The sequence below is a fragment of the Molossus molossus genome, unplaced genomic scaffold, assembly GCF_014108415.1.
Source record: "Molossus molossus isolate mMolMol1 unplaced genomic scaffold, mMolMol1.p scaffold_m16_p_9, whole genome shotgun sequence".
Taxonomy (NCBI): Eukaryota; Metazoa; Chordata; class Mammalia; order Chiroptera; family Molossidae; genus Molossus; species Molossus molossus.
Genome location: NW_023425403.1, coordinates 22,468,367 through 22,484,195, shown reverse-complemented (window position 1 = coordinate 22,484,195; position 15,829 = coordinate 22,468,367). Strand labels below are relative to the sequence as shown.

At 38.8% G+C, this 15,829-nt stretch overlaps 1 protein-coding gene across 12 annotated transcripts in view; it reads right to left on the bottom strand.

Annotated features, from left to right (window-relative positions):
* Positions 1 to 15,829, bottom strand: part of NRG1 (neuregulin 1) — a 1,034,638-nt gene that overhangs the window by 28,603 nt on the left and 990,206 nt on the right. For 10 of the 12 annotated variants that reach the window (XM_036249752.1, XM_036249746.1, XM_036249751.1 and 7 more), the window contains one exon: positions 4,182 to 4,311. In XM_036249752.1, the coding sequence (XP_036105645.1) occupies positions 4,182 to 4,311 (130 nt within the window). Of the gene's footprint in view, positions 1 to 4,181; positions 4,312 to 9,226; positions 9,342 to 15,829 lie in introns of those variants that run through there. The other 2 variants (XM_036249754.1, XM_036249757.1) reach the window with 1 other exon arrangement.

The window sequence follows — 15,829 nt, the reverse complement described above, 5'->3', positions numbered from 1 at the left end:
TACCATTTACTTTTTATTATAAGAAAGAAATCTTGCTTTGCCAGAGTTAGAAGTATGTGAGCAGAAATTAATCCATTTAATCTCACTAACTTCCTGGGAAGAAATTTGGAGAACACATTAACTCCATGTTATAACTTAAGATACTGTCCGGAGAGCAGAAGTAAAATGGCTCACGACTCTTCCACCAACACTGGTGGTAAAAACTCTACGCCCCTCGTGGGGAAGCCACATCTGTCCAAGAGACAACACAATGGGTTTATAAAGGTGGTCTGGTATAAAATCATTTTGGGATTGAAAAAAATCACATCAACATATTCCAAAACAGTTCTCTACTAAAACTGTCCAGAAGAACAGACAGGCAAGAATGAGGAGAGAGAGCTAAGGAAACTTTGGACAATGTCATGTTCAAACTGTCTTATTCCTTTGAACCATATGACTGTATTAGAGGGTGAAAGATGAAATGTTTCTTTTCTCGTCTTCATATAACCTGGAATAGTAACTATTTTTTTCCTCAGGATAAATTTTAAATTACTATAGAGGGAAGAGAAATATAAAAGATGAGAACTACTGCTGAAATTCCCACACAGTCCCCAGGGGAAGTCCACATAACCAGCAAACCTCTCCTAGGAGGGGTGTTGAACTGTTTTATGGTTAATCCATCGGGGAACCCCTGTGCTAACTGGAGAGACAAAAGAGATTTGCTGTAAAGTCTTCAGCTTCAACTCCCAAGAAGACAACAGTGGATTAGGCGACCAGAGAGACTACTTGGAAACTTCCATGCCTGTGGTGTTTCTGAGTCATGTCTTTAGTTAGGGATAAAGCTGATTTCGAATGATGTAGCTCATGCTTCAGCAATGTTTTGCTCTAGACAGATGGCCCATATGGAAACTATGAACTGGCTTCACGTACAGGACTGTGATGAGCCAAAGCAAGATTTTCATGTTTTCTGCTTCTAGTCAAGTGGTCTAGTGAACAATACATTATCCTTAGACATGGTATCTTATGTGCCTTTGTTTCAATTATAGCATTTTTAATGATACAAATGCTTTAAATACAGGGATTACTTTTATGTATTTTTGTTACAGATGTTTCTTCTTTTCCCCCCACTGACACCCTCCGGCTCCTCCCTCCCCACCCTGTCCCCAGCTTTGTTGTCCATGTCCATTGGTCATGCGTATATGCATATAAATTCTGTGGTTTATCTCTCCCCCTCAACACCCCCTCTTCTGGGGATTGTCAGTCCAGGGATTACTTTTAAAAGCACACTTTTATGTAACCAAAAAGAGCCTGAAATATTTTGGGTGTTAACTATATTCCAATACTTTGCTTAAGGTACGGGCTTGCTTTGATGCCTCCGTAAAGACATGGTATAAAAGTGGGATGGGCTGTTTATCCAAATCATAAGTTTCAAAGAGTTTCTTCCCAACAAGATCCGGTACTAAGCTTTAACACTTTCCTGAAAGACTCCAATCACAAAAAATAAAAATGAAATTAAGATGTCAATTTGCAGAGGACTAGTCGACAACATAACCCATTAGACAATCTGCTTGAGGGTTGAGGAGTGATCATTCATGGTTTTTTGCTTTAATATTTATTAGAGAAATAACAAACATTTATTTCACCATAAGATTTTTTTAAATGTATCAAGTGGGTTTTTTTTGTTTTTGTTTTTTCCTGGATTGTGCTTAAAATTTAATGAAAAACTCTGCAGGTAAAAAAAAAATATTGCAGTTGTTGGCACAATACCAAAATGGAACAAATGAACACTTCTGCGACTGCATGTTTTGTATGGATGTGGGAGGGCTACAGAAACGCTGAAATTAATATGTGGAAAATAGCTGCACTGGATCCTTAGAGGTCTTTGGAAACTATCACATGTACTCACTCAGCTTGTAAATCTTTGCAAAGGCTCTGATGAAAATGATCGTGTTTCATTATTATAATTAAAATATAGTGGTCTCCGATGTTTTTCTAGAGAAGTAAAAATATGAGATATAGATAATATGGGTACTTTGTTTAAAAAAGAGAAGAATTTAAGGAACTAGCATTTAAATGTTTTTCAACGAGATTTATTAAAACATAATTGGATTGTATGCCTGAGAACAGGACAGAATAACAAAATTTCCCCGTATAATAAATAAATCTCATATTTTAAAGATTATTGTTCTCAGCTTCTGGTATTTTCTAATTTTATCTGAGAAAACTTATGGAAAATGACAAAGTTTGTTCATCCTGATTCACTATGATAAACACAGGGTGCTCTGTTTGTGTTGTCTTTATAACAAGTCGTTAGAACCAGACCAAAACTGACCTACTTTAATTCTTTGCTCTGAATATAATGTTGATGAGAAAGTGAAACTTTAAGATTAATTTTATTTTTATTTATTTATTTTTAAAAATATGTTTTTTTATTGATTTTTTCTTTTTTTTAGGGAGAGAGCTAGAAACATCAACTGGCTGCCTCCTGCATGTCCCCTACTGGGTTGGAGCCCACAACCTGGGCATGTGCCTTGACCAGGAATAGAGCCAGGACCTCTCAGTCCATGACGACATGGAGCCACACTGGCATGGCTAAGATTCATTTTAAAACAACAAATGCTGATAGTCATGTAAAACAATTCGAACCTAATAAAAGACATAATTGTTTTCTACATTCTCTTTCATTTTTATCTTGCTTTACATTTTTTAAAAGACTTTTACCGATACCTTTCATTTTGGCCTATAACTATTACCTATCTCTAGCAAAGAGATATTTAGTAATTGAAGCCCTCTTGTGATTCCTAGTCTTTCATTCACTCCAACAGACTAGGTTGACTTTTATAAGACGTCTGATTGATAAAATCAGTTATACAACCAACAAAACTCATCTTCTCTTGAAACTGTTTTTACTCTTTCAAAAGCAAAGCTTTTGGGGGCGAAGAGCAGTTCTGAGAGGGACTTGTTCGGGGGGTTCCCTGAAACCCTGTACAGACAGCCCAAGTCCAGAACAGAACAGAACAGGGAAATATTTCTTACAAAATGCCATTTTTGTTTGGTGCTATGGTTGTACAACATGTGTCTCTTAAGATGTACTTGATTACTTACAAACAGTGAAAGTTTTTTAGAGCTGACACATAAATATTTGTACACTAGTTACATGATGTATGGAGTTGGCCTTCTTAATACTTTCTTGTGCTTTTTTTTTTAACATGTTGCTAATTACTCTATTAGCTCTCTGACAAACTTGCTCTTCTTTGTCAACATTTAAGTAATAAGCTAATATATCCCGAAGCAGAAGTCAGTTTTTAGGAAGGCATGTTATCTCTTCATGTAGGGCAAGCAGGGCTTCTTCAGAATAGTGGGACTCAGCTATTGGTTAACTGCAAAATACACGTGTGTTTCATCCCTCCAGGGAGACAGTCAACATCCCTGTACCACATGTAGCCTAAATATCAAGGGTAGAATTAAAATGCATGGCACAATAAACACATATTTTTTAATGAGACCTACTAATTTTAACTACAAGGTGTAAATATTTAATGTACTGATAATATTATCGTTTTATCAGGTCACAGGATAGAGTACCAGTCTATAAAGAACTGCAGAGCGTGAAAGTACACTCTGCCTTCTACACAATGATGCTATACACACTAAATCCATTTCCAAACACATGCAATCTGTTGTGTTTTTTAATAATTAGTGAGATCAACCTAAATTCCATTTTTAAAAACAGTTACGAAACAGTAAGTTACTATCAAGTGTAATGGCCGTGTCTGCAAAGAATCTTCTGTACTTCTGTATGTTTTAGTTATCATATTCATTTTGCAGGTGATCCCTGGGGTAAAAAGGAACATTATCTTACAGCTTAATTCACACATTGGATGCAGAAGTAGGTTATCATTATTTATAGGCCTCTATGATATTTGCACATCTCTTCTAGGTAACAGTGACAAAAACCATGAAGAAAGCAACTTGACAAACATGAAGTCAAAAAAGGAAAAAATCATCATAAAAATCAAGAAAACAACTCTGAATATAACAGATGACAAATGGGGTAAACTTTTCAAAACACTCTACAAATAAAACACGTTATCGAACAGGATGCAAAGAAATCAGGAAAGGAAGCGACACCACATCATGAGACAGAAGCGTCCGAAAGCATGTTATGTTATGGACAGAAGCACACAGAGTTCTTTCCTTACTTGCACAAGTATCTTGAGGGGTTTGAAAGGTCCTTCACCATGAAGCACTCGCCTCCATTCACACAGAACGTCTTCTCCTTCTCTGCACATTTGACAAGATGGCTTGTCCCGGTGGTGGACGTGGAAGTCGCTGCAGGGAGATAAAGGGGAAAGGGTTAGCCAGCTTCCCCTCCCGGCAGCCTTTCATCTTCAGTCCTCTGAAGGGAAGAGATCGTAGAAGGTACGACAGACTCCACTAACCTTCCAGGCTCAATAAACAACAGCAAAGACGTTAAGTAATTTCTGGGTATAGTTAAACAGAGTACGATTACAAAAGGGCAGCTATAGTTAATTAATTTAATTACAAGAGGGGCTCACCGTTTTTTACAACCAATATTTTATCTGCTAAGAAAGTTGAAAAAGGGAAGATCTAGTGTCATTAAGTAAAATGCATTTTCCAGGAAAGCTCAAGGATAATTATATAAAGTCATGTCAGTGCAACTCAATTTACATATCAATTTTTTAATGGCAACTGATAAAATTATTTATTTTGGGAATTATGTTTTATATGTATATTGACCATATTTATAGACACAATATATATAAGAAAATATAAGGTGGCTTATTTGTTCTTAATAAAAATTTATATATTAACTGACTATATATATTATCATTATAGATCGGGAGCCATTCTTTCAAATTTTCTACTCTATTCTAATTTCTACTCAGAAGAACATTTTTGAAATGTCCAATTGCCATCAAACTTTTGAGAATATGAAAAGACGGTCTAATATTGCTAAAAATGTAGAGTAAGCCCTACAAAAGTCACCTATTTTGAATCGTGAGTAGAAATTAGTTTTAATTTTGGTTTGTAATATCTTCATGTAATACGCTTGGTATTCACTTATCAGACTTCATAATTATCTGAAAATGATGCCTTCACCATCAGATGAATGGATTCAATGAGGCCAAAGCTCTCAGTCCTGAGACTCTCCGGGCCTTCAGTGTCACAGTGTCTCCTCACATCCCTGGGAACACCAAAGGTCATGCTCAGTCCCAACCACAGGCAGTTTAGTTCACATAACGTTTATCATCCACATGATAGGACAAAAACCAGAACCAATATGCCAATGAAGATTTCATTTACTCTTCTGGAAAGGAAAAATCTGTTTATGGACAATTTTTTTTCTTGTCTACTGATCATTCTTTGTGATTTTTAATCCTTTTCTTCCTTATCTTGATTTTGTTACTTGCCTATGATATTCAGATGGCTGCTTACTCTTATTTAACCTGTCATGTATTATTTTTCCATTTCCTTCTGCCTTTCTTTTTTATTTCCTTCACAAATCTAACCCGGCTTCTCCTAACTCTGCTTGATTTTTGCTCTACTTGATGGAACTACTCAACATCTGATTATTTAGTTTCTGAATCACTCAAGACCTCTCCTGCCTCTTATTCTCCTATGTTAAAATTAGGCAAGTTTTTGGACCATCTCACTGTTCTCAGCATGGCTTTCGGGAGTCACAGCAAAGGGCAGCTGACTTGTACTTTGGAGACAGATCTGGCTCAAATCCCATCTCCTACCAGCTTTGCATCCTTGCGCAAGCCATGTAACCACCCAGAGGCTCCATTTTCCCACGTAGAAAACGGGTAATGGCACGCTTACCAACTTTTTGTAGAGTGTAAATAATCTAGGTAAAGAAACTGGCACTCAGTGAACAACAGCAGGCATTATTACTGGACAAGTAGGGAGGGTAGTTCTTAATCAAATAAAAGCTTGATGATGGAAATTTGGGGATTTCAAAGATGCGTGCTATCTTGGAGTTATCACTATGGAGAATTAAGAAATGGTTCAATTTTTTTTATTCTTCTTGAAACAAAAAGTTGTTTTTTTTTTCAAAATGCACCGCAAGGTGTCCTGCACAGGTCTACAAACCAAACAAGTTACCAGGGAGAGCAAGGAGAAGGTCATTTTCCCTCCACTGTCAGCTATTCTTGACCATCCTTCTCAGGAAGTAGGGGATGTAATTAGCAACGTTTGGTCTGTGAAATCACAGACAACATTTCTATACATCACATAACATATAATTTAACATAATATTATATTTGCATGTGAGAAACTGTTTACTGAGGTGCTGTGTGTTAATATTTTCTTTCATGGCAACTGCTTTTAAAAAGTATTAGGAGGAAGTTTGCCTTCGATGTTAAAGCCTTTGCACTTAAGACTTTCAACGGCTGACAGGGTTCTGCGGGATGACAAATTGGGCAGGCTATCCTTGCTGTTCCAGGAGACAGTGCAGAATGGACCACCTGCAGTGTGCTGTCACCATGCACGTCCCTGCAGAGGAACTCTGAGCTGCAAGTGGACTCCAGTGGTCTCTGCATCCCTGGCAGGCTGCTACGGACCACCCCTCACCCACGCTGCACGCAAACACTGCATCTGCTCGTTCAGATGAAATCCTGAGGCTTTGCTAAAATAACAAAACCAACATTCCCCCCAAAGGAGACACTCCATAGAAGTTGTAAACCAACAATAAAAATCAGCAGTGATATAAGAGACAGAAGCATCATACCTATTTCTTGAACTTTCTGATCCTGTGCTACTACATTAGCAAGATTAATACACGCGTGTTAATACTAGAAACAATGACTATTTTTTAGTCCTTTAAACAAGGACTAAAATGATCATTTCACCTAAAATGATTATTTCACCTAAAATGATTATCCTTTTAATGTTATCCTGTAGCTCCAAGTTAGGACAATCCATTTGAACAATTCTCAGATCATTACTCAAACCTAGCAATGGGTTATTTGATAATAAGTCTCGGAGACAATGAACTAGCAACTATCTCGCAGGGTCATGGACTCTATGGTACTTGCTCTTTCATCTGTTAACAGCAGTAAGAACGAGATGCTCATGGAATCGTAAAGCAGCAGAGGACTCCCCGATGATGCAAAGGGTGAACAGACTGGGTACAGCTGTTCCGAACCAACAGACACAGGGGTAAGTTGTAATCGTCAGAAGAACCTGGACGGAGAGGCTGATACGTGCCCCCCTTCAATTTTTTGCCAGGTTTCTTTTATTCCTCTAAGTTGAACTCAGTGGACACCCAGTCCTGAGCAGATCTATCAATTTTGCAGAGATATCTTTCCTCTTTGGCTTACACATGCTATACTGTGAAGTCTGTCCATTTGGAGATTCTGCCAAAAATTCATGAACCAAATTCATGAAACGAAGCAGCCTCTTACACCAAACTGTGGAAGCACCATTCTTTCTGGGAACTTTGGGAGGAGTTTATTAGAGGTGAGGCTAAAGGTTTTGCAAACAGAATGTGTGTCAATATAGAAAAGATGACCCTCGGAACTGTCCCTGGAAGTATGTGAAGTAGACCTCACTCTTTTAGTACTGAATAAACCCTCCCTCCCTCTGCTGTGTGAGTAGTTTGTCCTAATTTGGAAGTCTATCATCTTCTAGTAAGTGGTCCACGATTAGCAATTAGGAGTTCTGCAAAATGTGACGTCATTCCATTTACGTTTGCCATTTGTATGAACACGGTTTCCCGAGTTGTTTGTAACTATATTACAAGGAAGACAGTGTAAATAAAGCAGTAACTCGTTACCAGAGAATGCGCTTTGGGGTCCACTCTTGACTTGGTCTCTCTTGGGAACTTAGGTCAGGACTATGGCTTTGGGGACTAAGATCACCATTTCCAGACTCCCCAAATCCTGCACCACACAATACGAACTCCCTCCTTCTTTAGCCTCCCTTCTTTCCTTCCTGCCACAATTCTTTAATAATTGCCTATTATATGTAAGGCATGATGATAACAACTAGAGTTACAGGGGTTAGAAATGGAAAAACTGAACACTTCTCCCTAAAAGGAGTCCTTTATAGATAAAATGTCGTAAATGTACACTGGAGTTAGCTGGGAAGAATCAAGCCCGAGCCTCTGTTTTACCGACCACTGTTTTCGTGGCTCCTGTCCAGCTAACCTGCCTCAGTAACCTCAGCTGTAAAAGTGAGACATCTCAGGGAGGTGGTGAAGTATGATAAGACACTTTTTCAGCAGCAACACTGTGCACAAATATATAGTACTGTTATTATTATTAATGGTATAAATACGAAACAAACAGAAGCTAAAACATTTCCGTGCAGGCTTTGGAATCCTATATAATCAAACCTCAAATGTTGTTTCTTAGTAAATTATTATTCCATGAAATATGGAAAGAGATGGTCTAATTTGAAAGAGTAACCTCTGCATGACTGTGAAGCAGTATCACAAATCTACTCTATTTTAACTTTATCACAACCACTTGTCAATAATTTATAACCACTGAAATTGTCTATAAAATAAAATGAAGGACAATTCCTATTAAAAGAAAAACAGCAACGTAACATCTTAAATATATGATCCACACAATTCTTAAATCTTTCTGACAGAACTTACAAGTTATAGGAATTAAGTTCACTTACAATATTGTGTCATTTTAACATTTTAAAAACAATAAAATACTGAAAAATACTGCGACATCCACAGTGTAACTTAACACTGTAGAAATAATATTCTACTGCACACTTGAAAAAATACATAGACTGAAAATCTGAGGAGTGACTTCAGTGTTCTCTGTTCTATTACTAAATATTTTCCAACGCAATCAAACAACACGTCCTGTAAATTGCCAGGCTTTTGCTGCTCAAGGCAAGCTAAAAACTGCTGGGAAGGATGGCTTCCTGCCCTTATCGGCGAAGCAGACAGCAGCCACAGACCAGAGCCATTCCGCAAATGCAAATTGCTGATAAGAAGTCTCTCTATTCTTCTTTGACAATTAGCAGGAATTAGCATGAATGTACAGTGTTTAACCCAACGAGCCATCCTTAGATCCTGTCTTCCCTAAGTGAATGAGTCTTGACCAGCAGTTTTGAGGACAATTCTTTATTATTTACTTGCAGAAAATGAAACCATGCATTTTTCTCAATGCTATAAATAAATTGTAACCATTTTTATGTTCCAATCTAAAACTGGCAATCGCTACAACATTACAGGTGTTTTTCTCTTAAGTCTTACCTGCGGTATCTTCCAGGGCTATGCATTTAGAAATCTGCATGCTTTCTGGCTCTTTGATCTCCCAGTTTAAAGAAATTGGAAATTATTCTTGCTCGGAACACAGCTCCTCTGCAATACATCCCAGAGGCTGGGAGCGCCTACACGCCACCAAAGTGCTACGTGGCTCCTGTCAGTGAGGCTTGGAGCCGCCACCTAACGTGGCTCCCACAGCCAAGGGAATGACACGGGTTTTCCCAAGGAAGAGTCCAGAGCTGACGCAGAACGACTGAAGCATTGTCACTGGGTTGGCTTTTTTTTTTTTTTTTTTTTTCCTGTGAGGGCTAAATACTATGCTGAATAGCAAATAGGTACTTGTAAGGAAAGCATGACAGGGGGGGATCAAAGAAACCTGTTCGGACTTGGAGGGTCCCACAGCAAATACTGTGATCACAGCAGCATAATCTCCCCTTCGCCTCTCCTCTCCTCAACTTGCAGAAGAAACAGAAGGGAAGCCAGAGATGAGCCATCGGATGGAACCAGAGCTTTCTGAAGTATGGAACTAAGGTGGAAGGAAGTGCTTAGAGGTTCCCACAACCCCTGAGGTGAGGGTTTGTCCAAGGAAGCAGCTGACACAAAGGGCCCATGAAGATGAACTGGTATAAATACTGAACTTGGATTCAGGAGTCCTTGACGCACAGAGAATGGTGGACCAGAAAGATCCTTGACCTATCTTATGGTTTATCCCATATTTAGAAAGATGATACAAATGGTCTCAGAAGAATAATACTGTGGTCTTCAATAAAATACCTCTAGCTAAGATGTCACAAAAGTACACAGGGAAAGGCTGCCAAGGTCACACAGGACACTTAGCAAATGCTGGTTTTCTGTGTTTTCAATGTAGGTCGGGGCTGAAGCAGGTTAATAAGACCTCCTTTCGTCCCCGCTCTCTCACAAGCTCTCTGGGAAGATGCTAACATTATTTCCTCCTTCTTCAGCAGAATGAAAAATGACCTTCGGGTGTTTCTCCTCATAAAACAAAATTATAATTTTTGGTACAACACTGATCTCATCTGTAGCCCAACAGAAAGCAGATTCTAAGTTCCCAGCCATTGCCAGGCAAATGAAATGGAGTCATCAGACAGTATTATCCTTAGAAAAATAAAATTGTCAAGAAAGGTTATTTTTCAAATATCCAAGTTGCTATTTGTTTTCTTTTCCTTTTTTCCTGACAGCGTGTTTCACCTCCGACCCAGTGAAGTCACTGCAGTCGGCTGCTTGGCTGCTTTGCAGAGCGGTGAGTGCGGCGGTGGCGGTGACACAAACGCCTGCGGGACGTCCCGGCTTTGCTGGAGGAGGAGGAGAGCCTCTTCCCGCCCTGGACCACTGACTGGGTGAAGGTACAAGAAAGCTCCATCTTCTTCCTTACAAAGCCAGTAATCTAAAAAGCCAAACTCCAGAAATGCAGTCTTGCTATATATCTTTAGTACATTCTCTATTGTACTCTGCATTTGGTTGGCGACGGTCGCCTCAGTGTAGAAAACATTCACCTGTCACTTTCCAAATCAGTCAAATGCTTTGAGGACCCAACAGAACAACTCAACACCAAGAGGACTGATCAAAGATTCAGGTATTCAGCCAGCTGCTAAAATTACCATGTGACATTTAATGACATAGGCTAATTTACTTATCAACTAAAATACATTTAGAAATGGAAGTAGATAAAAAGTCAAAATATAGAAACTCTGAGGCAACTACATAGTCCAAATAATTTTAAAATTGTGGTATAGCAAAAATAACAGCCATATGGTCATTTAAATAGATACAGAATTAACATGTGATGAGATTTAAAAATCAATTTCTAGCCCTAGCCGGTTTGGCTCAGAAGACCAATGAGTCATGGGTTCGATTCTGGTCAAGGGCACGTACCTCAGTTGCAGTTCGTCCCCGGCCCTGGTCCTGGTCGGGGTCCTGCAGGAGGCAAGCAGTCAATGTGTCCCTCTCACATCAGTGTTTTTCTCTCTCTCCCCCCCCCTCCCTTTTTCTCCCTCTCACTCTATCTGAAGATAAATAGAAAAATGTCCTCGGGTAAAGATAAAAAAAAAAATCAATTTCTATAAAACCATCCATCAAATCAAACTTGAATTTAACCAAATAACTAGACACAACTACTAATTTATAGTAAGTACATAGGTCAGAGGAACATATTAAAAGACACCTTGGGATGCAACTGGCAAAACCCAGACTAGTAAGATCTCTACAAAGTAAATAACCTAGTTGCTTAAAATATATATATTAAAAGAAACAGAGAGCTAGAGAAATATGAACAGGGTAAAATATATAAAAGAGAATTATGAGACATATATACCAATAACAATATGTGAAACTCACTTAGATCCTGATTTAAATAGCTACAAATGTATGCTATTTATATGAGATTAAAATCTGATCATTGATTAAATTAATATTACTAAGGGTTTATATCTGCGTGTCAAATATACCATGGTCATGTTTCAAAATAGTCCTTATCATTTAGAGCTACATACTGAAATATTTATGTATTAAATGATAAGATGTCTGGGACTTGCTTCAAAATAGTAAAAGGAAAGGGAAGTGAGGGGAATCAAGATGAAACAAAACTGATAATTGCTAAATTGGATGATGGCTACATGGAGATTCATTATACAGGGAGGGGTAAAAGTAGGTTTACAGTTGTTCATGTGCAAAAAGACATGCAGGTTATGATTATGACAACAGCGTTATTAACCTTGTATTTCACTTACTCACAACTGTAAACCCACGTTTGCCCCACTCTGTACAGCTCTTAACTCTTCATACTTTCATATATTTGTTATGCATGCTTGTTTATTTATTTATTTTTTTAAGGGCTTTTTTTTTTTTTCTTTATTGATTTTACAGAGAGAGGAAATGAGAAGGAGAGAGAGGTAGAAACACTGATGAGAGAGAACATCGACTGGCCACCTCCTACATGTCCCCCACTGGGGATCAGGCCCACAACCTGGGCATGTGTCCCGACCAGGAATCGAACTGGTGATCTCTTGGTGCATGGTAGATGCTCAACCACTGAGCCACACTGGCTGGCCTATTATGCATGTTTAAATGTATATTATATATGTACATGTTTAAATATTGTTTGTATATGTTTAAAATAAAATGCAAAAACTATCAAGCTCAGGCTTTTCAAAACACATCTTTATAATGTAAAATTAGAATGATACTCTATATCATCTAATTATATCAACTTTTAGCCAATGACCTAAATCAGATTTAACACGGAAACTCTAGGAGGAATTTCCATTAATGTATATAACAAGCCAAGGATTTTGACTACCGATGCTAATATTTAACATTACTCTAACCAATGCAATAAGGCAGGAATAAAAAACTGTGGCAAAAGTGTCGGAAACAAGAAGATAAAATAATTATCATATGAAGATGATATGGTTGGATACCAGTATTAACTAGCAAGAAAACCCAATGAAATAAAGGGATTATATTCACAGTAGCAAAAGGAAAGACAAATCAGTTAGGCTGGCCAGGTGTGAATCTAACAATAAATACACAGAACAAGAAGTATCTTAAAAGGGTGATATATTAAGAAGAGGCATTAGGTCTGTGCGTGGGGGGGGGGGGGGGCATTCTATTAAAGGAAAAGCAAATGAATCTATGGAGGTAGAAAAATGAATGTCATGCTCAGTGAAAGGCAGCAGTTTGGACTGACTAGGAGATGGAGTATAAACAGAAAGGTGAAATTAATAAAGTTATACAATAATAATGTATCCACATCAAAAAGCCCTTGATAACCTGGCTGGAATTCATGTTTACATGCAGGCCATGGAGAGAGTTAACTGTTTGAGCAGGTCCATAATTAACCTTCTATAGGTCTATTCTATAACCTTTGAAAGGGGAGGACATGGAGATGAGGAAACCAGGAAAGAAGCTGTCACAAAGGTCTGTCTAGGATGGAAGATTGCTCAAACTAGCACACTCACGGTGGGAAAGGAATAGGGGCCTGTTTGAGAAATAACACAACACTGTATTTATATACATTAAAATTAGGTAGGAGTTAAATGCTGGAGCTCATTTGTATTTCACACTTTGTATCACAACTCTTCCTACGGCATTCAAACTGCTTAACACACATTTTCTCATTACTCTACGTATTCCAGGAAATACCCACAGCAGACAAAAGGACGGAGGCTTATTCTCAAGATTCGATACTCATTGCATAGTGAGGTGAAAATGTCTACAGTACAGGCAAGTCACGTGATGGTTTTCTCAGGTGACTATACCACATGTCTGTTGAGATAAAGGATCCTGCTAAGAACACGATTGGCCTGAAAGTAGAAGTTACAAAGATGATCAAGGCAGCGACGTCCCTACAAGTTATGGGAGCATCCTCATGACAGAATATGGTTTCGGACAAATCATTATTCTAAACTTTCCACGTTTTACAAAAAGGAGTCTCCATAAAAGTGTAGAAAAACGGGGTCTAGACAATACGGACACACTCTCCCAAGTGTTCTGGGTTTGGGCCAGGTCTCTTTGGTCACTGGTTCCCTAACATCAGGAGCTCGAATAATATTCCTTAGAATGTCACCCTTGCAGCTCTAAACCACCAGATTGCGCATTGCTGCACAGCACTCAGCCAAATCACTGCAGGTCTGGGTTTGTGTGACGGTTGTGAACATAAATAGCCAGATTCAGTTTCCACAAGCACATTTTCCTCATTGAGGTGAAAGGTCACTACATATAAAGGAGTGAAGCAGTAAAAGCATGTTCCAACATATGAATCTTGCTCTGCAGCACTTGGCTGATTTCAGTCCACATATTTTCCCAGAAGTCCCAGGAGTTCCTTTTTCCCAGGTTCGTGATCAGAAGAGCAAAACGCCCCTCCTTGCAATATGATGTGTTATTAAATGAGTATCTGCAGTGTTTAGGTTCCCAGCACAGATTCTAGTAACCAAGTAACAGGGGGGAATCTAACTGTTTCCAGTTCGGTTAGTGTCATTTACACGTGACCAACCTGAACCGGAATAAAACAAGGTTTCGGAAAAAAACGCATTAAATGCTTCACCTCAAGAAAACTTTTGCCCTGCGCCCAAAGGACCAAGCTGGTCTCGGAATATTTAGTCCAAAACAGGTTTCATTTTTCTAAAGAGCATATACATTTTAGAGATGGGGGCGGCGGGGGAGGTACTATTACAGACAAATCTTGTGCCTTTACAGGAACTGCGCCAAAATGATCAATGAGCCTTAACTACATTATGTATAAAGCCTTCCTTGAGTCTTTGGTTTTTTAGCTATTGTTGTTTTTGCCTTTCTGGGTCTCTATATTCCTACCTAACAGGCACCTGTTTTTCTACGGTTGGCATTAAAACTTACTGTTCAGTGAAACAGACAGGTGCACACTTTGAACTCTTCCCAAAGTACGAGTATTTTTCAGAACTGGAGCCAGGTGCTCAGCATCTTACTCTCAGCATCTGGCCTGGCTGTTCCATATCTATACATCATTCGGCTGTTGGAAGAACTCAATAGAAATCATCCTGCTTATGGTTGAAACTGGAAAAGACATGTTGAATCACAGTAGAAAAGGTGGAGGTCAGGGCCTTATTTAAGCTTGCCTGGCTATTTCCCGGCACTGCCAGAAACAGGGACTATTAAGAAGGTCCACACATAAGATCTTAGTTATAATTTATTAGTTTCTTTCCTAGTGGTGATATATCTGTGTATATGAACTAATAAAACACTTCCATCTCCTGGAGCTATCATAATTCAACGTGGCTGAGGTCTTCCCCTTTTAAAACATAAACCATTCTGTAGACACTGAAAGTATGTGTTTAGTACAGATCTTTGTTCTCTCCATCCATCACTGAGGTGCTCCTTACCCAAACACTAATGAAGAAAACAACTTAAAGCAGGAAATCATAGCTGTTCAGCTGAAAGGGAACCGTGGCTCTACAGAGGCACCTAAAAATCAAAGCACAGAGAAGCAAATCCTAGCTGTGTCCACTTTGCTTATTTAATTCCTCATAGTCCCCTACACGAGTCAACTGTCTTTAATTGAGATCAGTTGTTTATTCAGAAGCTTTCAAGAAGTCAAATACTTTGCAACACCAAATGGTCTATCGAGTAAAAATGTGTACTGGTATTCCACTCAAGTAGGCATTGCCAATATTGAATGAGAATTTTCCAGTTCAGAAACTACAGAATCCAGTGACCACCATGATGGGAGAAATGGGCCGAGTTAGTCAGCTCCTGTACCCACCCCCCCCCCCCCCCAGGGAGAGCTCACGGACGACAGACAAGTTCTTGTCATGTTTCCAAGCAGAAAACAAGGCCTTCCTTGACCAAAGGGTTCTTGTTAATAAGAAGAAACCAGACTTCTGACCCTATTCTTTGAAAAGGCCTGATTTATTCATGGTTTTCCCCTTAAGAAATCCTTAATACTGAATAATTAAAAAATATAGAACACTTGTTAAAATGGTCAGAGATTTTTCTCGATTACACACCTTTCTGGAGTGTTGCGGAGATGTAGCTGTCTCTTCACAGCAATTACTCACAGATGGAAGAGACCCCTTCACCTTGCACTTTAATGCCCAATGT